Genomic DNA, 27,714 nt, shown 5'->3' on the forward strand with positions numbered 1-27,714 from the left:
AGCGTGGAACGCTTCATAGCGAAGCTTGGAAAGCTCCTTCCTTAAGCTGAGAAAACTTTTTCCCGAAACTTGGAAAACTTCTTCTTTATGCTTGGAAACATTTCTCTTGAAGCTTAGGCAACCTTTCTATCGAATTTTGGGAGAGCTACTTCCCAAAGCTTGAGAAAGATGTTTTCTGGAAACATGGGAAAGGTTCTTTTCGGAAGCTTAGAAAGCTTCTTTCTGATGATTAGAAAAAAATATCCCCGAAGCTTGAAAAGCTGCTACACGATGCTTAGAAAGCTTCTTCTCGAAGCTCGGAACACTTATTCCTGACGCTAGGAAAGATTCTTCCCGAAGCTTGGGAAAGCTTTTTATCGAATTTTGGGAACGCTTCTTGTTGAAGCTTAGGAAATCTTCCCAAAACTTGGAACAGCTTCTTCCCGAATCTTAGAAAGTTTATCTCCGAAGTTTGGAAAGCTTTTCAACTATGCTTGGGAAAGTTCCTTCACCAAGCTTGGAAAACTTCTTCCAGAAACCGTCTAAGACGAATTAAGTACTGTCCATTTAATTTCACCAGTTAATTTTCGTTATCTTTGCAGATACGTATTTCGACCACAACTGTGTGGTCGTCTTCAGTGTCTTGTACTTGACTCGACTTACTCGACTTACTTGACTCGAGTACAAGACACTGAAGACGACCACACAGTTGTGGTCGAAATACGTATCTGCAAAGATAACGAAAATTAACTGGTGGAATTAAATGGACAGTACTTAATTCGTCTTAGACGGTTTAATACATTCCACTAAACGAGCTTAATATATTTTTCTTCTTCCAGAAGTTTGTTTCCCTCTTCCTCAGCAACTTTTCGAAGCTTTGATGAACTTAATTCAAATTTTTAAAAATCACTCAAATAAAGATTAAACATTTTTTTTTCGAAGCCTGAGAAAGCTGCTTTTTCGATTCATCGAAAGGTTCTTCTCGAAGCTTGGAAAAGCCTTTTGCCGAAACTTGGGAAAGCTTCTTTTCAAAGCTTGGAAATGCTTGTTTTCAAAGCTTGGAAAAGTTTCTTTTCGAGGCTTGGAATGTTTTTTCCCGAAGCTTCTTCCCTTCCCTTCCCGAAAGCTTCTTTCCTTGGAAAGCTTCTTCTCAAAGATTTGGAAAAAAATCTCCCCGAAAATTCTTTTCGAAGCTGTGAAAGGCTTTTTTTATGCTTCGAAAACTTCTTCCCGAAAATTTGAAAGTTTCTCTCCGAAGCTTGGGAAAGCCTCTTGCCGACGCTTGAGAAAGCATCTTCTCGAAGCTTGGGAAACCTTATTTTTGATGCTTGGATTCCTTTTTCTCGTAGTTTTGGCGACTTCTTCACTAAGCTTGAAATGTTCCTTCCCAAAGCTGGGAAAGTTACTAGGGAATCAGAAAGCTTTTTCCAAAAGATGAAAGAGCTTTTTCTAGAAGCTGGGAATGTTTCATCCCGGAGCTTCGTAAGCTTTTTTTTAGTTTGAGAAAGCTTTTTTACTTTCCGCAGCTTGGAAAGCTGCTTCTCGAATCATGGAAAGTTTTTTCATCGAATTGTGGAAAGCTTTTTCACGAAGCTTGGAAAGTTTGTTCTAGTAGATGAGAAAGCTTTTTACAGAAGGTGGAAGGGCTTTTTCTAGATGCTGGGAAAGAATCATCCACAAGCTTGGAAAGCTTCTTCTCGAAGCTTGGAAAGATTCCTTTTTTTTCCTTTTGTTTGGAAAGATTCCTCTTGAAGCTTCAGAAAGCTTATTATCGAATTTTGGGCAAGCTTCCCAAAGCTTGAGAAACAGTTTTTTGGAAACTTGGAAAAGCTTCTTTCTGATGTTTAGAAAACTTTTCCCCGAAGCTTGAAAAGCTTTTTGTCGAAGCTTGGAACACTTCTTCTCAATGCTTGAAAAGATTCTTTCCGAAGCTTGGGGAAACTTATCGAATTTTGAGAAAGCTTCTTTCTGATGTTTAGAAAACTTTTACCCGAAGCTTGGAAAGCTGCTACACGATGCTTGGAAAGCTTCTTCTCGAAGCTTAGGACACTTATTCCTGTTGCTTGGAAAGACTCTTCCCAAAGCTTTGGAAAGCTTTTTATCGAATTTTGGGAACATCTAACATCTTCCCAACATCAAAGAAAGCTTTTCTCTTGAAGCTTGGGAAAGCTTCTTCCTGAAGCTTGAAAGCTTCTATCTGATGTTTGGAAAACTTCTTTCCTAAGCTTGGAAAGCCGCTACACGATGTTTGAAATGCTTATTCACGATGCTTTGGAATGCTTCATCCCGAAGTTTGGGAACGCTATAACCCAAAGCTCGGAAAACTTCTTTCTAATGCTTCGAAAAATTCTTCCTGAAGTTTGGGGAAGCTAGTTATCGAATTTCTGGAAAGCTTTTTCTTGAAACTTGGAAAAGCTTCTTGCTGAAGCTTGAAAAATCTTCTTCCCAAAACTTGAAAAAGCTTCTTCCCGAATCTTAGAAAGCTCCGAAGTTTGGAAAGTTTCTTAACTATGCTTGGGAAAGCTCCTTCACCAAGCTTGGAAAGTTTCTTCCAGAAGTTTGGAAATGCTTCTTCCTAAAGCTTTGAATGAATTCTTTCTTAAACTTGGAAATGCTTTTTTCGAAGCCTGCCTCAGTGATGAACTTAATTCAAATTTAAAAAAGGTTGGTTAAAAAAGGTTCTTCTCGATGCTTGGAAAAGCCTTTTACCGAAACTTGGGAAAGCTTTATTTCAAAGCTTGGAAATGCTTCTTTTCGAGTTTTGAGAAGGCTTCTTTCCAAAGCATGGAAAGCTTTTTCTCGAGGCCTAACATAGTTTTTCCGAATCTTGGAAAGCTTTTCCACGAAGCTTTGAAAACTCATTCCCGTAGCTTGGAAAGCTCATTTCCAAAGCTGTGAAAGCTTATTCTAGAAGATTAGAATACTTCTTCTAGCAGATGAGACAGCTTTGTCAAAAGATAGAAAAGCTTCTTCCATAATCTGGGGAAGTTTCATCCAAAAGCATCATAAGCTTCTTTTCTTCCCGAATTGTGGAAATGTTTTCCCCGAAGCTTGGAAAGCTCATTTCCGAAGCTTGCAAAGCTCCTTCCCAAAAGATGAGAACGCTTTTCCTAGAATATAAAAGAGCTTCTTCCAGATGCTGGGAAAGTTTCATCCAGAAGCTTCCTTAGCTTCTTTTCGAAGCTTGGAATGCTTCTTCCGAAGCATGGAAAGCTTCTTTCCGAAGCTTAGAAATTCTAACTAGCTAACTAATAAAAAAACTAGCTGCATCGTAATTTCTCGAATGGGCACACACGATAACGTAGGAGTCTTGGTATTTGAGTGTGTGCCGGTCATTGGAGAAAATCTGAAAAAAAAAATGACTGGCATAGCTTAGACATTAGATTGGAAATGTTTTATCTGTCATATTTTTTCCCTCGAAAGATAATCCACGGTGATAATCCAACATTATTGCATCTCTTCTCAATTCGCAGGAAATTGGCCTATTCTCGCTGGTGGACATCACCCGTGGCGGCGTTCGGATCGAGAAGAATCCGAAGCTCTGCTTCACAAACAGCATCGACTGGAACGCGATAACAATGAAAGGATCCAACAACTACATAAAGGTAAGCAGAAACACTATTTGCGTATTTGTCTGACTGACTGACACACTATAAAGGTTATTGTCACCGCGATTGCGAAAGCGCCCCCTCCTAATCCGATTATGGTGCGCCGAGCCATTTCGACCGCGGCGGCGGTGATGGTCGCCAGTTTTTACCAAGTGCTGATGTACCTGCCTGGAAGTTGTGTTGACGCGATTTGCAGCGACAAGCCCCAGAGCATTTGGGGGGTTTCTTTCGCGGTTTTACCCAGTTGGGTATTGTCGCCCACCGCCCGGCGCCGGCGTCGTATAGGAAGTGAGCCGACGAATGCAGTGGGATGATTTATGACGCAACGATTCGATATTGTTTTGTTTATTTCGGGGTTTCGTACTGGTCAGTTTATATATTCGAGGAATTGCTGACGTGAGTGGAACGCGTAAATGGCGGATTAGACGCTGCAATTTAATCGATGTTTACTATAAATACCGAAACCCGTATCATACTAGAGGCTATTCGTCAAAATAATTTCTTAAGCTCTTATTACGGAAGGATTATCGTAGAAATGACATTAAAGCTGACAGTCTCTAATTACAGTGCTGATGTTACAATCTTCACAGCCAATAAATAATTGGAAAGGAGTAAGAACATAGAAGTATTTGAGCTTGCTCAAATAAATAATTACTTTTATTGAAATAGTTTTGAATAAATTTTACACAAAATTATCGCAAAACACGCCATTTTTAGTCACGCACTCATTCATGGTTTACCCAACCAATTCGAGGCCCAGTCGCAACGCACGCAATCACAGTGGGAAAGTAAATTGTGCAAAACAAATTTTCCAATTCATCTGTCGCTCCTATATTTAGCCTATACGAGTAATGCAAATAAACAATGCCATTGGAATTGATACCGCCCCCACCGCGCTTCCGCTCTTCCGTTCGAATTTCATTGACTGAAAGGGGGACGGGTGGTATGTATTTAGTTGGTACGCGCGCTGTGTTGTACGTCGCCGCCGTCGTCGTCGTCGACAGTCCGATTCCAAAAATAGCCCGCCCAGAGGTGCTAAATTTAGCGCGGATGCCAATGCGGATGCGATGGATAGGTTCGAAAGTATGTTCCTCTTGCAGAGGAAAACTAACGGCGATGGTGGAATATTCCACGCGGCTTTTGCCACGGACTCTCACGATTCTCGCCGGGTGCATTACGCTGGCTGTTCGCTGCCAGGAGGAGAAAAAGTTCCGCTGGAATTGCGTCTCAATCGCGGATGGATACTGTCTGCGAAATATTTGAATGATAACGGAAACCGTTTATGAGGATGGATTGGTTCTGCGATAAGCGCAGGGGCAATGCAATTGTTTGTCGAAAATGGCCAACCATGTCCGTAATCGATAAGGAGGTGTAATTTGTTTGGATTTTTATTGTTGTTATGTGTTGAAAAATGCGTTGGAATATTGACAAATCATTCAAGGAATGATTAATAGCCACATAAAAAACCCAGATTAATCCACCTACAGTGAGATTTTGACCCTTCCTTAAGCCCCAAACGCAATACAACGGAACGGAAACGGCAAATTTGACAGAAAATATATGGGCTAACTGTCAAATTTTCCGTTTCCGTCGCCGTTCCGTTGTATTGCGTTTGGGGCTTTAGTTATAAGGAATTTTTTCCAGACTCCAGTATTTAAACCGAGATAAAACTACTCAGCTTCCCACGGTGATTTACCGTGAAACTGACAAAATAATTGCCTACCCAAAGGCGGACGTCATGGGTTGAATGACAACTCAACGAATGATAACGTACTGTGCTTCATGCTGCCTATCTATAAGGCGCTCGTCGGATTGAATAACTATTGTGACATGGTTAGTAACTATCGTAACGGTGGTTTAATATATTGTACTCGTAATTTCCAGAGACCTCGATATTAATTAATCCAGAACTAACTAAATCAGTCATTGATCTGAGCGAAACTCAATAGCGTTCAATAATAACATATAGTTCGCCTTATGGATGCCTAATTTGGTAAAACTAAACTTGTTCAATACCTTAAAAATGAGCGAGATTTTTATGGTAGTAAATTTCAGAATTTGCACACATACGTACACATACATGCATACAAGTGATCTATTAGTGTCTCAAAACATGCTCACATTTGCTATCTGTCTTCCACTGAAGAAATTTTTGAAATCCCTTTTAATTTTTACGTTTTTTGCTTTTCAGAGAAGATTTCCTTGTACATGCTTCTATATGTTCCTAAATTAAAATCATTTGTTTCTTTGAAGCAAATCAGAAAAATAGGCATAATTCCATGTCATATTATTTGTTATAATTATATTTTCAATGTCAAAGTGTATTTGCTTAAAATACCATACATTTTATTTAATAATTCACGAGATTTCTTGATAGATCAATACGTAACACACCTGCGTAACGCATACAAAGTGAAATTAGACACTTCCGAAGGAAGGGTCAAAAATGCGACACACACACCACACTTTTTGACGAGTGTAAAGCAGTTGTTGAATTTTCATTGAAAAGCTGTATACAAATTCGGTACCTTTGCCAAATGCTGAATCCTCACTTTATTTGCGAATAAAATCATCATCAATATTCTGTTTGAAACTGATGCATTTACATAACTTTGCCTAATCACATGTTCCATGTCCATGGGGGCAGCAGGGACTATGTCCAAGGGCTTGACGATCCCTCCCCAGGCCATCTGCGAGTTGTGGCGCCTGCCTAGGATGTGGTGGGGTTTGACAGTGGGCCCTGTTAAACCTCTATAAAAAGCTGCATGAATCCGCAAGTAGGCTCCGCCAAAGCGACCGTGTGCCGCTCAAAGCGCACAAGCCCAAGTCCTGGTGTTAGGTGGGACGCTAAACAGCCCTGACACGACGGCCCTCCGACGAGACAGGAGGTTTGCGCAGGCCCAATAAGCCGCCTTTTAAAAACAACCATTACGAACGACATAGAAGATAATACGACTCGATACAATCGGCAACGACCTAGGCGACGAATAAAGGATCACGATTGGAAGCTTGGAACATGGAACTGCAAGTCGCTAGGCTTCGCAGGTTGCGACAGGATAATCTACGATGAATTACATCCCCGCAACTTCGATGTCGTAGCGCTGCAGGAAATCTGCTGGACAGGACAGAAAGTGTGGAAAAGCGGGCATCGAGCGGCTACCTTCTACCAAAGCTGTGGCACCACCAACGAGCTGGGAACCGGCTTCATAGTGCTGGGAAAGATGCGCCAACGCGTGATTGGGTGGCAGCCAATCAACGCAAGGATGTGCAAGCTGAGGATAAAAGGCCGTTTCTTCAACTATAGCATCATCAACGTGCACTGCCCACACGAAGGGAGACCCGACGACGAGAAAGAAGCGTTCTATGCGCAGCTGGAGCAGACATACGATGGATGCCCACTGCGGGACGTCAAAATCGTCATCGGTGACATGAACGCTCAGGTAGGAAGGGAGGAAATGTATAGACCGGTCATCGGACCGGATAGTCTGCATACCGTATCGAACGACAACGGCCAACGATGCATAAACTTTGCAGCCTCCCGCGGAATGGTAGTCCGAAGCACTTTCTTCCCCCGTAAGAATATCCACAAGGCCACATGGAAATCACCTAATCAAGTAACGGAAAACCAAATCGACCACGTTCTAATCGACGGTAAATTCTTCTCCGACATCACGAACGTACGCACTTACCGCAGTGCGAATATTGAATCCGACCACTACCTCGTCGCAGTATGTCTGCGCTCAAAACTCTCGACGGTGATCAACACGCGTCGGAGTCGTCCGCCGCGGCTTAACATTGGGCGGCTACAAGACGGTAGACTAGCCCAAGACTACGCGCAGCAGCTGGAAGTGGCACTCCCAACGGAAGAGCAGCTAGGCGCAGCATCTCTTGAAGATGGCTGGAGAGATATTCGATCCGCCATTGAAGCACCGCAAACCGCTGCACTAGGCACGGTGGCTCCGGATCAGAGAAACGACTGGTATGACGGCGAATGTGAGCAGTTAGTTGAGGAGAAGAATGCAGCATGGGCGAGATTGCTGCAACACCGCACGAGGGCGAACAAGGCACGATACAAACGGGCGCGGAACAGACAAAACTCGATTTTCCGGAGGAAAAAGCGCCAGCAGGAAGATCGAGACCGTGAAGAGACGGAGGAACTGTACCGCGCTAATAACGCACGAAAGTTCTATGAGAAGTTGAACCGTTCACGTAAGGGCCACGTGCCACAGCCCGATATGTGTAAGGACATAAACGGGAACCTTCTTACGAACGAGCGTGAGGTGATCCAAAGGTGGCGGCAGCACTACGAAGAGCACCTGAATGGCGATATGGCAGACAACGGTGGCGGTATGGTAATGAACCTAGAAGCACGCGCGCAGGACATGCGACTTCCGGCTCCGAATCTCCAGGAAATCCAGGAGGAGATCGGCCGGCTGAAAACAACAAAGCCCCTGGAGCTGACAAACTACCAGGAGAGCTGTTTAAACACGGTGGTGAAGCACTGGCTAAAGCGCTGCACTGGGTGATTACCATAGTTTGGGAGGATGAGGTTCTGCCGTAGGAGTGGATGGAAGGTGTGTGTCCCATCTACAAAAAGGGCGATAAGCTGGATTGTAGCAACTACCGCGCAATCACATTGCTGAACGCCGCCTACAAGGTACTCTCCCAAATTTTATGCCATCGACTACCATCAATTGCAAGAAAGTTCGTGGGCAGTATCAGGCGGGATTCATGGGCGAACGCTCTACCACAGACCAGGTGTTCGCCATACGTCAGGTATTGCAGAAATGCCGCGAATACAACGTGCCCACACATCATCTATTTATCGACTTCAAAGCCGCATATGATACAATCGATCGGGACCAGCTATGGCAGCTAATGCACGAAAACGGATTTCCGGATAAACTGATACGGTTGATCAAGGCGACGATGGATCGGGTGATGTGCGTAGTTCGAGTTTCAGGGCATTCTCGAGTCCCTTCGAAACCCGGGTTACGGCAAGGTGATGGTCTTTCGTGTCTGCTATTCAACATCGCTTTGGAGGGAGTAATACGAAGGGCAGGGATTGACACGAGTGGTACGATTTTCACGAAGTCCGTCCAGTTATTTGGTTTCGCTGACGACATTGATATCATGGCACGTAACTTTGAGAGGATGGAGGAAGCCTACATCAGACTGAAAAGCGAAGCTAAACGGATTGGACTAGTCATCAACACGTCGAAGACGAAGTACATGATAGGAAGAGGCTCAAGAGAGGTCAATGTGAGCCACCCACCACGAATTTCTATCGGTGGTGACGAAATCGAGGTGGTTGAAGAATTCGTGTACTTGGGCTCACTGGTGACCGCCGATAACGATACCAGCAGAGAAATTCGGAGACGCATAGTGGCTGGAAATCGTACGTACTTTGGACTCCGTAAGACGCTCCGATTAAATAGAGTTCACCGCCGTACCAAACTGACTATCTACAAAACGCTTATAAGACCGGTAGTTCTCTACGGACACGAGACCTGGACGATGCTCGTGGAGGACCAACGCGCACTTGTTTTCGAAAGGAAAGTGTTGCGTACCATCTATGGTTGGGGTGCAGATGGCGGACGGTACGTGGAGGAGGCGAATGAACCACGAGTTGCATCAGATGTTGGGAGAACCACACATCGTTCACACCGCGAAAATCGGAAGACTGCGGTGGGCCGAGCACGTTGCCAGAATGTCGGACAGTAATCCGGTGAAATGGTTCTCGACAACGATCCGACGGGAACAAGAAGGCGAGGTGCACAGCGGGCAAGGTGGATCGATCAGGTGGAGGACGACTTGCGGACCCTCCGCAGACTGCGTGGTTGGCGAAGTGCAGCCTTGAACCGAGCTGAATGGAGAAGTCTTTTATGTGCAGCACAGGCCACTCCGGCCTTAGTCTGATGATAAATAAATAAAAAATGTTCCATGTTTAGTGAGCAATTAAAGATTCCAAAGGACGGTTTTGGACCAACGATCATATCCAATCTAAAATAATTTTGGACCAATGAACGTATTAGCAACCTTTATTCCGTCTTGTTCAGCTCCTGGATCTTATAGCTGAGACCCGCAAAGTACGAAGACGTCGACACTAGTACCATCTGCAGTCAGGGGAAAGAGTTCTTTATATTTCACTCGGATTAGCTGTGAGTGAACCGTCGGTCCTACGAAGACTACGGAAGCTACTGGAGCGATCTTTAAAGCGATATTTTCTCGTCTTATTTATTTTTTGTACTCTGTTTGAATTGTTTTTGTGCAGAAGGGTATTTTTCCACCATGGAAAATCTATGTTTGAGCAAGTAGTTATTTATTCGGACAACTTGATCTTTGGATAGAAGAATAGCTGAGTGGAGATCCCAATCAATTTTCTTTGGATCTTTGAATTACTTTTTGGATCGTTAGACCCACATCCCATTCGGTTTATCAGACGTGGATATTCCATCAGAAACATGCCAGTTTATTATTTTGCCTGAGATTGATTGACTACATAAAGTTTAATCTAAGACTTCTTCTCTCAAGATGTTTTCAATCAAACGTTGTTTCCTGAGGATGGATCTTATCCTTTAATGATGATCAGTCAAGCATGAATGATAGCAGGGGTGGTAGCGATCGAAGCTACTCAAAATAGTGACTTTAGTGACCAAAGCTGACGAAAAAAGGGACCAAATAGTGACTTTCAGTTGCAGAAAAAGTGACCAAATAGTGACTTTCAATTTCAGTTGCAAGTTCGATGAGACGAAATCAAGCGTTTTTGGGTCGAAGGAGAATATTTTTTCCGTAATTTGTGGAGGAAAACATCTTTCACTCACCACTCTTATCTCTTAGAACAAACTCAGAAGAGAAACGAAAATCGTACACGCTAACTTTTATCTACTCAGTGACTAAGTAAAATTGTATTGCCCTCTCTTTTAACTCACAACTCACTCATAACACCTGTTTTTCTTTCCCGAGAATGATTTCTCGGCGAAATAATTGGATTAGCTGAACACCTACTTTAGAAAAATGCAGAGAATTCTACGATTTGTCACTGGTACCACGGAAGTTTTTGGAATTTTTAGTGCGACAGGAATAACAGTACGGATCGTTTTGGTAGAAAACGAAACAAAAATTATGAAGATTCATGTACAACGAGCCTGAGATTGAACGCTCGTCCTCCTGCTTGTAATGACGACCATGCTCTCTGAATTTTTAAATATTATTCCTACAAAATACGCAGATTTTCCGACTTGCTGCGTATTCATGAACGATTTTTCCTATGGAATTAAACAGCGCATGCAATCTTCAAAATTGGGGAGACTTGATTCCCTTTCTATGATATCTACTCAATAAATATTTATTTAGAGCAAACCCTTCATTACATCTGTCCAATTACAAAAAAAATGAGAACAAATTATATTTTCTTGAATTTTTTAGACAAATTTTTATATAGATGACTAATGAGGGATCAAGTCTCTTCAAATTGAGGCTTGTCAAAATCCAAAAATCCTGAAATTGTGGTGGAATGTTGGCATTTTTATCAATGAAGATCATTCAGCATATTTATGGATTTGTGCTGTGAAAAAAAATGATAGCATTTGGTCATTATTGGGAGAAGTTGTTCAAATTTTGCGTGGCCACTAAAAACATCTTGAGGAGGAACAAAACAGTAAATAACAGAGTAAATAAGGTTGTCTTGTCAATCAAAAAAAAAAAAAAAAAACTCGTCACATAACGATCATTTGCCTAGAGGATTTATTATAAAAATACGGTATAACAATACTACTTTAGTTCTTGGTAAAACAGGGGAAAAGCATATTCTCCAAGGGGTCAAGTATCCTCACCTTCCCCTACTGTATAAAGATTGAGTTTTTAACAAACTTGAAATCGACAGGTCGCCTGCTTGCATGACTGTATACCAATTTATCAAATTGTGACGTAAAACACCTTCAATTAGCTACTGGTGGAATGCCAATAAGAGCAGCGAGTTAAATGGCTGGCGAAGTTTCAGAGCGATCATTTTTCCAAGATCCGTAATTTCATTTCTTCCATGAACAAAGCTTCATCCGATGGATACATAAAGCTTTATAAAAAAAATCTTGGTCAATAGTTTCAAAATAGTTGAAAATAGTGATTTTTTGCGAGAAAAAGTGACTATAGTGACTTGAGGTCGAAAAAAGAGACTTTTTAGTGACTAGACCGGAAAAAGTGACCAAGTCACTAAAAAGTGACCCGCTACCAGAACTGTGATAGGATTCTGCGACGTGCTTCCACCTAGGCCAGCTTATTTTGTCTCGGGTTAAGTCGTATTAATGTATTCGAAGATTATCCCGAATACTGGTTGTTTGGTACCACTAGAACTAAGAGGAGAGATAAAGCCTAGATCTTTTCCATTAGAGGAAGACAAGCTAGTCTACAACGAGGAGCTTCCTCAGATTTAATTTGGGCCATGGAGAGGAGAGTTCTTTATTTTTCCTAACTAAATTTCGATAGTCTTGATTTCAGATCATTTTGGCTCTCGATGAGAGCTTTTATACGTTTGATCTTCGCAGTATTTAGAAGCTAGAGTTGTGCGGCGGCGACGGCGTTTTTGGCGTCCCGTCAAAAGCTATTTTAGTCGGCAGTGCGGCTTGAATCGGTGTGGACTTTTTTTTTATTACGCTCGTTTCGTTTTTTTCCTGAATTTTTTCGGGACATTTTCAAGACAAAACTTTATCAAAATATTCATTTGGAGATTATTTTCAGATTTTCCAAGGAAACTATATTGAAGTTTCAAGAGTTCTTTGGAACTTTCATGGCAAGCTATTTGCAATTCACAAGGAAATTGGTTTGGAATTCACGTGGAATTTTTTTTCGGAATAGTTTATTTAAGAATTTCATCAGCATTTTCACGGGAAGTTGTTTCAAATTTCTCCGGGGAAATATTTGGAATGCCTTGGGCAAAACGGCTGTACGTTGGAAACGGTTTTGTCGAAAAATTCCATTTGGCTAAAGCGACATGCAACCAAACTAGTATTTCGGCCGAAAAAACCGTTTGCCATAAGAGGTCGTTTGACAGAAATGGCTTTGGCCAAATTTTGTTAAACTAAATTAATGATTTCGTGTGTGTTACTTCTACGTGAAGTTAAACGATATTGTTTTTTCTTTCAGCCTGCATGAAGGGGAGGAAGAATATCAGTGCAGAAGTGAGATATATCAGCTTCAACAGTGATATTCTTCCTCCCCTTCATACGGGAGCTTGGCAGAGAAGGAAGGTCGTGCGATATGTGCCATCACAAATATTGCCCTCCGCTCGCTTTCAAATCGACTTCTATAAAAACATTCTTCATGCCTGCCGTATCCTAACGGAACTATCAATTCTATACTTTCGCCTCTAATGCTATCATGAACATGTACGTCCAAGTTTGGAAGATGATATTAGCATTTCCATATCATTGCAAATTTTGTTATGGACAATACATTCCCTCCCTCCTGCAAATGACCATTTCGGTATATGATATTTTCGGTCAAATGACCTATTTGGACATACGACATTTCCGGCCAGATGGATTTTGGCCTAATGGGTTGTTCGGCCAAACACCTTTAGGCCTTGTAGTCTTCAGACATTCTCGGCCATCTCGTCGCTTGGCCGAAAGTCATTAAGCGAAAAACTATTTGTTCGAATGCCATTTGGCCAAATATCACGTTTAACCGAATATCAGCTAACCAAATTCCATTTAGCTAAATGGTTATTAGGTCGAAAATGGTTTGACAGAAAAAATGTCACTTGACCGAAAGCTATATACAGCTGAAAGGAATTTTCGGTTGAACTGGTACTTTGGTTGAAAAAGTTGTTTGCCCCAACAGGTCATTTGGCTGAAAATGCCGTTTAGCCGAAATTGTCGTTTGGACGAAAATTCCGTTTGGTAGTAGAAGTTTGCGCCGCCTCCGACAGTTTTTGGCACGCTGCCGCCGCCGGTTATATTTTGAATTGCTCGACGCTTCGGAAGGTGTAGTCTGCCTTTTTCAAGGGAAATTTACTGAAATAACACTTTGCACAATTAGTTTACTAAACACAGTCTCTATTCAGTTAAATCAAAGTTAATTGCCTTTGTTCCGGTTACTAAATCACCCGACTTGGACATTAATTTACTATGTTCTGAAAACTCAGATGTGAATATGTGGTGCAAGTGCATTTGTGCAAGAAGCCCAAAATCATGAAACAGACATTTTTTTTGCAAAACGCAAAACGGATAATTGAGTAGATTTATGTTTAATAATTGTTATGTTCACAAAGTTCTGAAAACTCATATGTGAATATGTACATTATGTGGAAGATTTTGATTTGAAAAATTAATTGGAGGTAACCGCTTTCCCTTCGAGCAATCTTGACGATAAAACCCAACTGACGATTAGTTTTAGAGATAACAGCCGAGCGATGTTCGTCGAACGACAATTTAGCATCTAGCATAACACCTAAGTCCTTTATTTGTTGTACCCTGGTCAGCGATACTCCGTTAATGCAATAGTCGAAAAACAATTGGTGAATCAATGCGATGGAACGTTATCACCACGCATTTAGAGACACTAACAACTAGCTTGTTATTGCTGCACCACACAATGAATCCATAGAGCAGCGCTTAAAGGCGTCCACAGTCTTCAATTGAACGTACAGCTACAAGTCATCTGCATATGAAAGCTTACCTCGCAGTAGCAACGTCACGTTGTTGAAGAACAACGCGAACAAGAGAGGACCGAGATTGCTACCTTGCGGGATCACAGACGTATTCGAAAAAAGTCGTCGAAAACAGAAGCCAATTTTCACACGCAATGTTCTGCCAGATATATACGATTTCAGCAAGGACAGTAATTGTACGGAGAATCCAAGTCGAGATAATTCACAAGAAGTATACGGTGGCAAGGCAGCTTTCAGAATCGTGTAGACGACATCGATCTGCGCTTTATCCTCGATCTGTGTTATGCACGTCGATGTAAATTCCATCAAGTTAGTAGAAACTGATCTACCGGGCATAAATCCATGCTGGTCAAAGGAAATGTAATTTCGAGTGCCCTTGAGAATCACACCACTCACTATGATTTCGAATAATTTAGAAGCAGCGATTGTTTCCATACGTAACGAAATTTTCCTTCACCTTATAGGACGGAACAATAAACATTTGTGTTCAATAATTGTTATGCCTTTAGTAAACTAACTGTGCAATGTGTTATTTTACTAATTTTCCCTTGAAAAAGGCAGAATCCATCCTGCCGAAACGTCGGGCAACCCAATATATAGCCGTTTTGATCAACCCAGAGACTGAGAAAGCCATATCCTTGTAAGCATTTCAGAAAACTCTACGTAAAATCAAAGAAAACTGCAAGCGGAGATTCCGGAAAATTTCTTGTTAACATAAAAAAACTCTAGAATTTTTGAATGGAGAAAAGTGGTTTGGCAAAAATCAGTTAGGCCGAAAGTTGACCGAACAAACCATTTGGCCGAAGCCCATCTAACGTAGAGTTATTTGACCGAAAATGTCATTTGGTGAAACAGTTCCTTCGGCTGAAAAATTCTTTTGGCCAAATTGTTCTATTTTCCGACATAGTAGTTTGGCAGAAAGGGCCATTAGGCCGAAAGTGTCGTTCGGACGAATTGATCATTTGGCCAAAAAAGTCGTTAAGCCAAATAGGTCATTTGGCAGAAAATGTCGTTTAACCGAAATGGTTGTTTTGCAGCATGGACATTTTGGAGCCAAATGGCTTTTTCTGAAGATTCTGCCGAACGATCATTTCCACCATACGGTATTTTTGGTAAATAATCTATACGGTTAAAAGGCGTTTTTGGCACAATGACTTGTTAGGGCAAACAACTTTCTTGGTCAAATAACCAATTTTGGCGAATGTCTCTTTCGGCTGTATGTCGTTTTCGATCTAATGAAATATTCGATCATACCATTTTCGGCCTAATAAACGTTTCGGACAAAATTTCAATTCGGCCAAATGGAATTTGGCTAAATGACTTTCAGCTCAACATGTTACTCGGTCAAAGTGCATTCGAACAAATGGTTCTTTGCCGAATAACTTTCTGCCAAATGACGGAAAGAACCATTTGGCTGAACAAACCATTAGACCAATACCCATCTGGCAGAAAATGTCGTTTAACCGAAATGGACATACGGCCGATAATGTCGTTTGCCCGAAAAAAATGTATGGCCAAATAGGTCATTTGACCGAAAATACCATTTGAATGAATGGTCGTTCGGCAACAAGGCCATTTGGCCGAAAATTTCATTTGGTCATATACATTTTTGATCATATTATTCGTTATCTTTTTAGCGAAACAGGTTTTTCTTTTTAGTCGCTTTAAGCTGTAATTTTATTAATTTCATTAGAGTATAAATTCGAAATATGGAATAATTTGATTCTTACAATTTTGGTGTTCTACCAAGGATTCAGGTTAGGTATTTTCCTCTCCTTTACGCACGGCACACAGTGTCTTTTATATTTAGGCTATTAAACAAATTTAGGTTATTTAGTTAGGTATACAAATTCCAAATTGCCTTAGGTCTTACTTATCAAACAATAACTCCTTTTAATTAATTTATCGCACTGTTTGTAGTAGCAGAAAAGTGTGGCGAATGCTCGGCGACAGTATCTCCTAGGCAATACACAAACTATAGTTAGTCACAATATTATTATTCGATTAAACGCACCTCACCAATAAATTCAAGATTTTTAAGGTTTCTGGATATTATCACTAGCAAATTATCGATATTTTCTCAGAATCTCAAATAGCTGCAAATTTACGCTCGATTCAACACCAATTAGAAAAATAATCGCATATCATCATACTTTGACAGTTTGTTATCTCTTATCTTCTATCGCTCTGCACATCTTTCATTACTTCTGACCACTCGACCGACACGATCGTTTTAGCAACAGCCTGTGCCAGTCTTGCAAAATGTCGTGACCATCACCAGATGATCAGATATGAAAACAAAAACCACCACGCTTTTAAACGATGTTCTTTACTGACAATCACTGCAAGCGCATCGTGACATGTAGAAGCTGACACGTGAGTACCTTCGGTAAGCGTGACACCCAAATTGACAACCACAAGCTGAGAGCCATAAAGAGCATCAGGTCGGTCAGCTGTCAAAAGTGCAGGTGAGCACCGTTATCGATTGATTTTGTTGTCGTTTGATTGGACTGACGTCGTTTTTAATTGATAAATTGGATAAATCAATAGTTAAATTAAGGGTTCATTCACAAATTACATAACGCTAAAATGGACCTGGGGGCTGAAAGCCCCCACCCACCCTCTCGTAACGTATTTTGTATGGGAGGGTTCTGAAATTTGTATGGGCCGTATTTGTGAATGGCTCTAACTAAGTTTTTACCAGTGCACTCACCCAACGTAGGTTCAAAGTTCTCAGCAAGCCCTTTTTAGGGCCTGCTGACATATGGATCTTATCCCCCAAGGACGTGGTTGGCTTCATAAAGCTAGTCTCGCCAGAATGGGGGAGTCACATACTGTAACTCAGGATCTCTATTCATCAATAATAGATGGTCTTGAGTTCAGTCGATACCAAGGTATCTCAGTGACAAACATGTTACTGAGATAACTTGCGTATTTCACAGTAAAAGGGTATATCACAATAGTCCTAAAATCTGGACGCAGTGATCTTCACCCGACAAACGAGGAAAAAAAAAAGAAAAAAAAAAGTTTTTACCAATTTGATCCAGACTATCTATTGAAAAAGGCCAAATTTTTTTTATTGATTTTTTCAAATGGATACAATTAAAAAACGACGCATCCTACAAAAAAAATGTTATATGGGTGACTATCGCAAAATCAGTCAAAGCTTCTAATAAAGATATCGGACACAATTCAAATTGAGCCCTACACTGAAAAAAAATCAGTTTCAACAGTTTCATAAATTAAAACTCGATTTGCGAAAAAACGCTTTTTTTTTATTTGTTTGAAATTGTGTCTCAAGATAGGTGATTATGTTCCCTACCAACCGTCCATACATCGCAAGCTGGGCACTTTGAAGGAAAAAAAGTTTTTCTAACAAAATTATTTCAGTGTATTTTTATCCGTTGCGATTAGTTACGACCTAAATATTGTACTCTGCTTGACTGTACAGGAATATTTAAATATATGTATGTATATGTTAAATCCACTGGCACTCCTTGACACTGAGAAAAAAAATCAATTCCGACAAGAAAATTTTTTTGTTAGAAAAACTTTTTTCCCTTAAAAGTGTCAAGCTTGCGATGTATGGACGGTTGGTAGGGAACATAATCACCTATCTTGAGACACAATTTCATACAAATCAAAAAAAGCGTTTTTTCGCAAATCGAGTTTTAATTTTTGAAACTGTTGAAACTGATTTTTTTCAGTGTAGGGCTCAATTTGAATTGTTTCGATATCTTTATTAGAAACTTTGACTGATTTTGCGATAGTCACCCATACAACATTTTTGTAGGATGCGTCGTTTTTTAATTGTATCCATTTGAAAAATCAATAAAAAAATTTGGCCTTTTTCAAAAGATAGTCTGGATCAAATTTGGAAAAACTATGTATGTACTTTTCTTTTAATAGCACCTCTTAAAATATTGCACAAAAGTCAATATAAACAATAAGAACACTTAAATGTTCCCAAAAATTCTATTTTGGCTTCATGCATTTTTATCACAGCAAAATCCATAAATTCCGCTAAGTGGATTATTCCATTGCTGTCGAGCGTTGATTTCGAACCAAACACCGCATAGGTCAAGTGATCATCACGATAGCCAAGATGACATGGATATGACAACCACAACATCAGGAAAGTTTTCCTATCATTCATGCTGGTGATCACAGGCAGAAGAAGTGAAGACATGGTGAGTGACCAAGCGCTAGTTGCTAAAATGTCACTTTCATGGTGATCGTTACACCAAGCATGTGAGATCCACATTGAGCATCACAATTGAGTACTTGACACATGACCTGGATTTTGTTATTGTCACGCTTTGCGTGACTTGTACGGTGACACTTTGCAGCACTGAGCCTGTCCAGTGGGGGGGCTTGCTATGTGACGTAACAGGCCATATGTTGCGTTGGGCAAAATGACATTTTCGGCCAAATGCCCCTTTCTGTCCAACGACCGATTCTATCACAAACGACTGAATAACATAAATCCGAATTCTATTCGCCCGGCCAAATGGCTTTTACCGTCATTTCACCGAAAGTAATTCGGTGAAAAATCATTTGTTTGAATGCCACTTGGTAGGATAACATGTTAGACAAAAAGGCATATAATCAAATTATGTTTGACGCAATGGAAATGTTGTGCAAAATGATTATTAGGGCGAAAAAGGTGTGATCGAAAATGCCATTAGGTTTGAAACGACGTACAACCTAAAGGGACATTCGGACAAACTGGTTATTTGAACAAAAAAGTTGTTTGCCCTAACAGGTCATGTGGCACAACATGCCTTTTGGCCGAAATGTTTGTTGGGTGGAAAAGGTCGCTTGACCATTTGGCCGAAAATGCCGGTTGGTAGAAATGGTCGATTGACAGAACCTGCAGAAATAGCCATTTGGCAAAGACCATTTTGGAGCAAAACAACCATTTCAACCAAACGACACTTTCTGTCAAAAAGACTAATTTGGCATAACGACTTTTTTGGCTGAGCGATCAGCCGAACGACACTTTCGAACAAATGGCCTTTTCTGCCAAATGTATTTCAGCTGGATTACTCCCAGGTTAACGTGTTATTCGGCCAAATGGGTAACTGGCGATTGACTTTAGGCCCTTCCTCTTTTCTAATAAAGCATAGCATAGCATATGTGATTGTACAAATCGTGGGTGGCTATACAATGCTCAATTGAGCAATCTACTGTATATTATCGCAAATTGGTACTTGGGATTAGTACCTTTTCCTATACAGTAGCAGTTGTATACCTGGCCACGTCCTCACAATCACGGAAGGAAGCAATGGAATGTTAGTTCAACATCTACTAGTGAAGATGCAGGGAACCCATACTACCTTCATAGATGTCTCGGGAAGGAAAATTTGTGTTAGTGGGAAAGGTGAATAATAGGGAGCTCTATTCGACAATATAGAGCGTTTGTCAATAATAGTATATGCTGTGGAAATAATAAAATATATTCATCAATTTACTTACGAATTATCCTAAGGAAAAACAAAACAAAACACAAAATTTCGGCAAATCGTACGATCGTTCTGCCGTCCGAAACAAGGGCCAACACGCAATAAACTCAAATCCAGAACAATTTTTCGTTAAAATACAAAAAATTTTTGGTTGAAATTTAGAATAATCTCCTGTGGAAACTCCGAAGAATTTTCCGTAGAAATTCCGGAAAAATGTTCGTGAAGGTTCCAACGAGTTTCCCGCCAAAGCCATCCAGCCAGCTGCGGATATTCCGAAGAGTTTTCTATGTAAATTTCGAATAATACTAAACAGAAAATCAACAAGAACTTTTGTTGGATATTCCGAACATTTTTTCTGTAGAAATTTGAAACAATTCCACGTGAAAATTCTGAATAATAAGAAGTTTTCGCGGAAATTCTAAACAATTTTCTTTAGGAAATCTAAAGAGCTTCCCATGAACGCCGAAAACACCGTCACTGCCGACCAAAATTCTAACAAACGCCGCCACTGCCGATTTACTGATTGGCAAATACCTCTATTGGCAGTAATATTCGTTTGGCAGAAAGAGCCATTTGGCCCGAAAGTGTCCTTTTTGCAGAATAACCATTTCGGCCAAACGACATTTACTGCCAAATGACCTGCTCGGCTAAACGTACACTTTGAAAAATTATTTTAATTTGGGTAGCCACTCCGAAAAAAAAATGTAATAATCATTCATGCAGGGATGACATCTCGCTTAACTTTTCAAAAGGACCTAAGTAACATTTTTTTCATGATTTAATTCTAATACTGCAATCAATAGCTTTCATGTTGTTCTGTTGATTGCGCTATTCAAATTAATTCATGAAAAAAATGTTACTTAGGTCCTTTCGTAAAGTTAAGCGAGACATCGTCTTATGGAATCTAATTTTATCACCTGGCATGATTTTTATTGTTTTCTTCAGCTCGCACGATCCTCAGAATTCTCCCGAGGTATTAGAGAATATTGAGTTAACAAGATTTTAAGCATGTTCTATGTCGGACAAATGTCTTGTTCTGTCAAAGTCAGAACTGATGTCGGGTTGCTTCCAGGTCTAAGTCAGCCAATGTCGAGTAAGGTATTGGTATTGAAGACATAAGCTTGAAATGTATACAGGATTTTTTCAAAGAATCCTAGAGAAATTTTTAAAGGGAGCTCACGAAAAAGTGTTTGGAGGATTGTCTGGTCTCAAATTAACTGTTTCATAAATTTTCGAAAATAAAAAAACTGAAGGAATTTTCGAAACGCTGGTATTGCTTGACTTTGGGTCACCAGTTTTTACACATTGAGGATGATGTTAGTCCCAAACATCATCTGTTGGTTCTTTGTGTAATTACAGCTGACCTGGCAATAACGGAGTAGCAACCGTGGGCGGTCAATCATGCTCATGTTCAAACGACCATATAGGCCAAACGAGCTATTGGAGCTAACGGTTTTTTTTTTCACCTAAAAGGTCATTTGGCTTAACATGTTTGTTGGACGAAAAGATTCGTTTGACCGTATAAACCATTTGGCCGAAAATTCCGTTTGGTACAAACGGTCGTTTAGCAGAATCTGCAAAAAGAGCCATTTGGTAATTATTTCGGCCAAACGACATTTCCTTAAGAAAATTATTTTGAGCTTTTTAGTGGAATGTCTTCACTTGTCATAAGACGAGTTTGTACAATCCCATTTAATTCCACCACTTAATTGTACCTTGATAGATACGTATTTCGACCTCAACAGTAAGGTCGTCCTCAGTGTCTCGTACTTGACTCGACATTACCTGTCAAATGACGTATTTGGCTCAACGGCTGTTTTGGTTAAATGACCCATTCAGCCCATCAACCCGTTTTTGCCAAACGACCATTTCGACCAAATGCAATTTGGCTAGATATCTTCCAGGCTCATGTGTTATTCGGCTGAAGTTCCGATGAACTGCGCTTCAATTTCGCACATGCATGTTTTTGAAAAACCTAGAGAATTTTAGAGGGGAGTTCCGGCGAAATACACAAAAGGTTCCCGTTAATGATATGAAATATAGAATACAGGAAAAAAATGTTTATAAAACAAACGTAATAGATAATCGCCATGCCATTTCACACCATCGCGTCAAACTGTTTTCTGACCATAGTTCTGCCAAATGCCGCTACTTTCGATTTTGGGACCGGCGCAAACCTCTATTGGTACTTTGGTAGTAATAGTAGTTTGGCGAAAGAGCCATTTGGCCCGTCCTTTCTGCAGAACAATCACTATGGACAAACGGCATTTTCTGCCAAATCACCTGCTCGGCTAAACTACTTTTTGCAAATAAAGCCAAATAAGCCGATATTTTTAGCCAAAGGAATTGTTCGTCCAAATGGCATTTTTTAGCCTTGAGGCCTTCGGCCAAATGGCTTACTGTCAAATGACCCTAAGTTCTATTTCAAAGAGAAATTCTTTGGATTTCACTTCGGAATTTCGGAGAGCTTTTCAAAACATTCAACAACAAATTGTTTGGAATTTTGGGGATCAATCGGGAAAGTCCACAAAATCTTCGGAATTCCCAAGGAAAATTCGGCCGATTTTTTTTTGATTCGGTGTGGACAATTGTAGAATAGCGGCGTGAACTGTCGGCATCGGCAGCGCACACCTCCACATGCAACACATCAACTTTAGCCGTTGAAAGCTGACTTATGAGATAGTCTTTTTGTATCGACTTTACTGCAACTGACCATAGCGCTAAAGTTTTATCCAGTAGCATCCCTGGTAGCGGGTCACTTTTTAGTAACTTGGTCACTTTTTTCGGGTCATTAAAAAGTCTCTTTTTTCGACCTCCAATCACTAAAATCACTTTTTCTCGGAAAAAGTTAATATTTTGAATCATTTTGAAACTTTTGACCATATTTCTTTAGGAGCTTCGCCGTGGAATGAGAAATAACAACAAACTCAAACAAAAATAAAACAAACTCATCCGATTTCATCATCAGATTTTTTTTTGGTTAATTAAGGAGGACTTAAACCAATCATCAGATGTCAGAAGACAAACTATTCAATTTAAATCCATCACTTTGTAAACTTTGATCAGTGCCGCCTTATACTTGACACGACTTGAGAGACTAAAAACGTCTTTACTAGTGAGGTTGAAATACGTATACTTGTAAAGATTGCAAAGTAATGGAATGGTTCATGAAAAGTGAAGACATTCCACTAAATAAGCACACAATTTCCTTTTCATCGGATTTGTTGAATAATGGTTTAACAATTTATATATTTTTTAGAATTTATTGCCCCTTCAAATTGTAATTTTCGGCCAAAAGATATTAGGGGGAGCCATAATTTTTGATAACTTTGTGTGTCGGCCTTTTTAACTTCATATTAAAGTCAATTTTTGTCACTGCTAATGCAATTAAATGCCATTTTTAAGTCCCTTAACAGTGCCAGTGTTGATAACAAAAGTCACTATTTTGAACCGCTTTGATCGCTACCAGCCCTGCAGTAGTGCGTTTCTCTATGCTTCCAGATTGTTGTAGTGCTAGATTTGGTGGGCCAACACGCTTTCTAGATCCCTGCTGGTGTTTTGTCCATTTTCGTTCTGGATCTTCTTCGGTAATAAAGAGTTTGTCTGTGTCATCCTTATCAAGAATCTTGGATAAAGTTTGGATAAAGCTGCTCAGAAGCTTTTTTTGGTACGCAAAACTTCGATATGCCTTCAATTATATCCATTTCATCACCTGAAAGTTTAACAGATATCGTTAGATCGTTAGAACTGTCCTTGAGCCCGAGATTTAAGATCTACAGCTGCTAGAAAATATTTTTTCAGTCCTGATAGCTTCAATATCCTCGGATATCCTAAGATGGGTTTAAGATATTCTGGGCAATCCGAACTGACCTTGCGTTCGAAACTTGAGATCTACAGCTGCAATAAAATTTATTTTCCTGTACTAAAATCTTCGATATGCATTCAATTATATCCATTACATCTCTTGAGTGGTCAACAGATATCGTAAGACAGTTTTGAAATATTTTGGGCAATCCAAACTGTCCTTGAGTTCGGAACTTGAGATCTACAGCTGCGAAAACATCGTTTTCAGTACTCAAGACTTCAGTATGCATTCAATTAATTTCATTACATCTCCCGGGAGGCTTCTATTGTAAGATATTTTGAGATATTCTGAGTCATCCAAACTATCATTGATTTTGAGATTTGAAATCTACAGCTGCGAAAGTAGCTCTTTCGTCACACAAAGTTTCTAAATGTATGTAACCATGTGCAAAACAGCTCCTGGATGGTCAACATACAATGTATAATATACATCGTAAGATAGTTTTTATCTATTCTGCATCATCTAAACTTTTCAGGACCAGCGACGTGAGAAGCTCTTGTTTACAAAAGCAATTTCGCCCTTTTGAAATGTTGGTGCCGATATATTGGAGCTTTGAGTGACGAAAACCCCAAGTAACCATTCGGCAATATAAAGCTATATAATCCAGGCTGTATAAACCAGTATAAAGCATGTTTGCATGTTGTTTGTTTTATAGTCGCACGTACGAGTTTTTTTAAATGCTTACGGTTACCTGGATAATTTACTGCTTGTTGAGTTGCTGTAGATCGTAAGTTCTGAATTCAAGGACGGTTTGGATAACTCAGGACGTCACAAAACCATCTAACCATGTCTCCTGATTTTCATGAATTTGTTATGGTTGTTATGTTGAATACATATCTAAGCATGGAGCGACGAAAAATGCTGGCTGTAGATCGCAAGTACTGGACTCAAGGACAGTTTAGATGATCTAATACTTCCCAAAAATTCCCAAAAATTTCAAATTGTTTTGTCATTTCTCTATTATGGAGAACGAAAACAAATGGAATATGTAAAATTTAATATCGCTTAGAAAAATTTGGGCCTGAAAGGGTTAAATCATTACGTACATTTGTTCTAGGATATTCTTAGTTATACGGTTTGTGATCAATTATATCTGTTGAACAAAAGTTTGGGCAGAAGAATGGGATTTTTTTTGTTGGAGCTTGGTGCGATCTGGCAGAACCCCGGCCAGATGTAAGTGTGAACAGAAAAATCGCATCACTTTTCAGAAGTATGGTAGATACTTCTCCTCAAATGTTTTGTTTTGCTTTAAAGCAATCTTATAGATAAATCCAATAGCGTTTGAGGCAGAAACCAAATTTCAAAGTGTAATGTTCCAGTATTATCAGTAATGGCCATTTTAATAGAACTAGACATGAGTTTAATATTTTTTTTCGAAACATTCATTTGTAGAAGATGATTTGATGTCTCACGTAAGTGGCGTGACTTCGAGTTCACGAAACAACTTCTTAGCAATTGATTTCGCAACATTCCAAGAATTTTTTTTCTTTTCGTACATCCCTATAAGGCCGATACAAATATACAAATATTTAAAAACTACTTTGTCTCCCTCCCCTCGGATTTTTTTTTGCCAAAAAATTATATTTTGATAGGCAACAAAATAGAATTCGTATAATTTTGAGTATTTTCAAAACTTTTTTTTAACAAATCCGAGGAGTTTTTTGACTTTATTTTTTTATTTAATTTTTTTAGTAGGACAAAATGTTAATTAAATATTTGTAACGGCCTATGTGATTTCCAGATGTTTCGAAGAATCTTGAAGGAGATAGATCTATTTTGTGAGAAAAATATTAGGCTCTTTTAGTAGAATGTCTTCACCTGTCATATAAGACGAGTTTTATTACTATTCCATTTAACCATTCCACCACGTTGTTATCTTTAAGTATTTCAACCTCAACTGCAAGGTCGTCTTCAGTGACACGAGCTTGACTAGACTCACTGTCGGTCTATTTCGTGATTCGTATACGATTCCAAAAAATATGTTGATATAAACTTGTTCGAGTCCTTCAACATTTCTTTTCTTGAGGATTTTCCTCGGGATAAGATACATCGAATAGAATTATCTCCGGAACCTAAATAGCACTTATTACGGAATGTATTTTTCGAAGCCTGGATAAGTCGTTCTTTGTGTTAAATCATTGGTTTGAGTACAGCTATGATATAAAAAAATCACTTGATCTTAAACCAGACCAACCGCTGCTACGCAGTTCAGAAGAACTACCGGATGAAATCGAAACCGAAGCAATTTCCTTCACGACATAAAAAATATTCGAAAGCAAGTACTACGCACAAAACTGAACTAGAAAATGGTAAGTGATCTCATTTAATGCGGCGTGACAGTTCCGACCGACCGGACCGACCCACCATGGGGAGACCATTGACGACAGCACGGCCGCAGCAGTAGGTGACTGACTACGCGTGGGCCATTTGACAACGATGACGCCATCGCTCCCACCGAGAGCCCGGGCGCGAATGCTTGGTGGAAAACCATAACCATAAATGTCGCGGACGGTTTGCCACCCGCAGCACAACCAATTTCCCCCCAAAGCCACATTCGGCAGCCCAACGAAATCGGTCGGTAATTCAATCCTGCCGGTGCGCGGCGATGAAAAAGACGACGGCGGCCCACCGTAGGATTCCATTCCAATTAAGGCGTCCGCGCGCTTATGAATGACAATTGCAACTGACTCCGACGCGACGCGTAGATTTTACTCATCCATTCATCGGCGCGGGGCCGCAAACTTGCCGCCCACACCGCGCACGGTTCCGATTCATTCATTCAGTTGCCCGGTTTGGCGGCTGTGAAGCCTCACCGACCGTCGTCGCCGGTCGCCGGATATGGTTCCGACCCGGCAAAACGGTTGTAGTACACGGGTAGCCCGCGCGAACCTGTTGATTTGTTTTGATTCGAATCAGTCCGCCGAGACTGAGAAGCGGGAGGACTACGACGCCTACGCTCGAGCTGCTCGGTCTCGGTGGACGACTACCGCACCACTACGGGCAAGATAAGCCATTTAGGTTGGGTTGGATGACCTCAGACCAGCAAGCGGCGGTGTGAATATTTTTCCCCGGCAGGCAGTCGGCACTGCCACTGCTCGCCATCTATCATCGTCGTCGTCGCCGTCGTCGTTTGAATGTGTAGTATGGGGACGGTTGTTGTCTTCCGAATTCGTATCGTACGACGAACATTGCGGTAGGCAGCGAAATCGTTTTCGTAGTGATATAAAAAAATATGGTGGAGTGATGTCATTTTGGAGGAACAGAATTTTGGTTGAATCGATAGGCGATCAAAGTAGGGCAACAGAATGTCGCTTTTTCGGTATAGGATCTACGCAATGCAGAAATGGTACGGTGACACGAGTATTCAGTTGATAAGTGGGAAGCAAAACAACAGCAATGTCAGCTCAGATTGAACTTACGGCAAATTATCATGAAACTTATGTTTCTAATAACTACAATAAGGGGACAAATTCAGTAATAGTCATGGTTTCAAATCGTATCAAACGAAGACGTTACCTTCAATATTTATTTTTCAATTAATTCCTTCGAGTGGCTACGGAAAATTATTATGAGTTTTGGCACATCCTCAGTAGAGATGATGGGAATTTTTACCTACTCCGAGCAATCTGAATGCCAAAGGGGATAAAAGTTGACTTAAAATCCTATAATACCGTTTGCACCGAATGCAATGATTGTGGTGGCTCAGAAACTTTCTTGCAATGCTGCAAGTTCCTAGAGCTACTGCGATAGTTCCAGCTCTCCAAAGGATCTCAGAAGAGATTTTGGGACGATTTCGATTGCTGATATAGCTACCGAAAACTGCTTCAACTCCTCCGCCAAGTCGTGGTACTTGTTGGAGAGTGTTCTTTGGATATTATGGTCTAGCAGTACAGCAATGTCGATGAGGGTTACCCGCTTCATCCATTTATCGTAGAACACAGCACCGGGCCGATTGGCATGAATGAGGACATCCGTCGTGAGCTCGCGATTTCAGTACAGCTTTACGTCAGCATGTTTCGGTGCTATTTGTTGTAGGCACATATTTGTTGTAGGTGACAAAAAATACTATCGACACGATGCAAGAACTTTGATACAGAAAATCGAAGATCTTGCAGGTTTTGACACGGAAAC

At 40.4% G+C, this 27,714-nt stretch overlaps 1 protein-coding gene across 5 annotated transcripts in view; it reads left to right on the plus strand.

Moving 5' to 3' along the window:
* Nucleotides 1-27,714, plus strand: part of LOC134226440 (insulin-like receptor) — a 271,805-nt gene that overhangs the window by 61,280 nt on the left and 182,811 nt on the right. For all 5 annotated transcript variants that reach the window (XM_062707206.1, XM_062707207.1, XM_062707208.1 and 2 more), the window contains exon 4: nt 3,453-3,584. In XM_062707206.1, the coding sequence (XP_062563190.1) occupies nt 3,453-3,584 (132 nt within the window). The remainder of the gene's footprint in view (nt 1-3,452; nt 3,585-27,714) is intronic.

Source organism: Armigeres subalbatus, chromosome 3, assembly GCF_024139115.2.
Source record: "Armigeres subalbatus isolate Guangzhou_Male chromosome 3, GZ_Asu_2, whole genome shotgun sequence".
Taxonomy (NCBI): Eukaryota; Metazoa; Arthropoda; class Insecta; order Diptera; family Culicidae; genus Armigeres; species Armigeres subalbatus.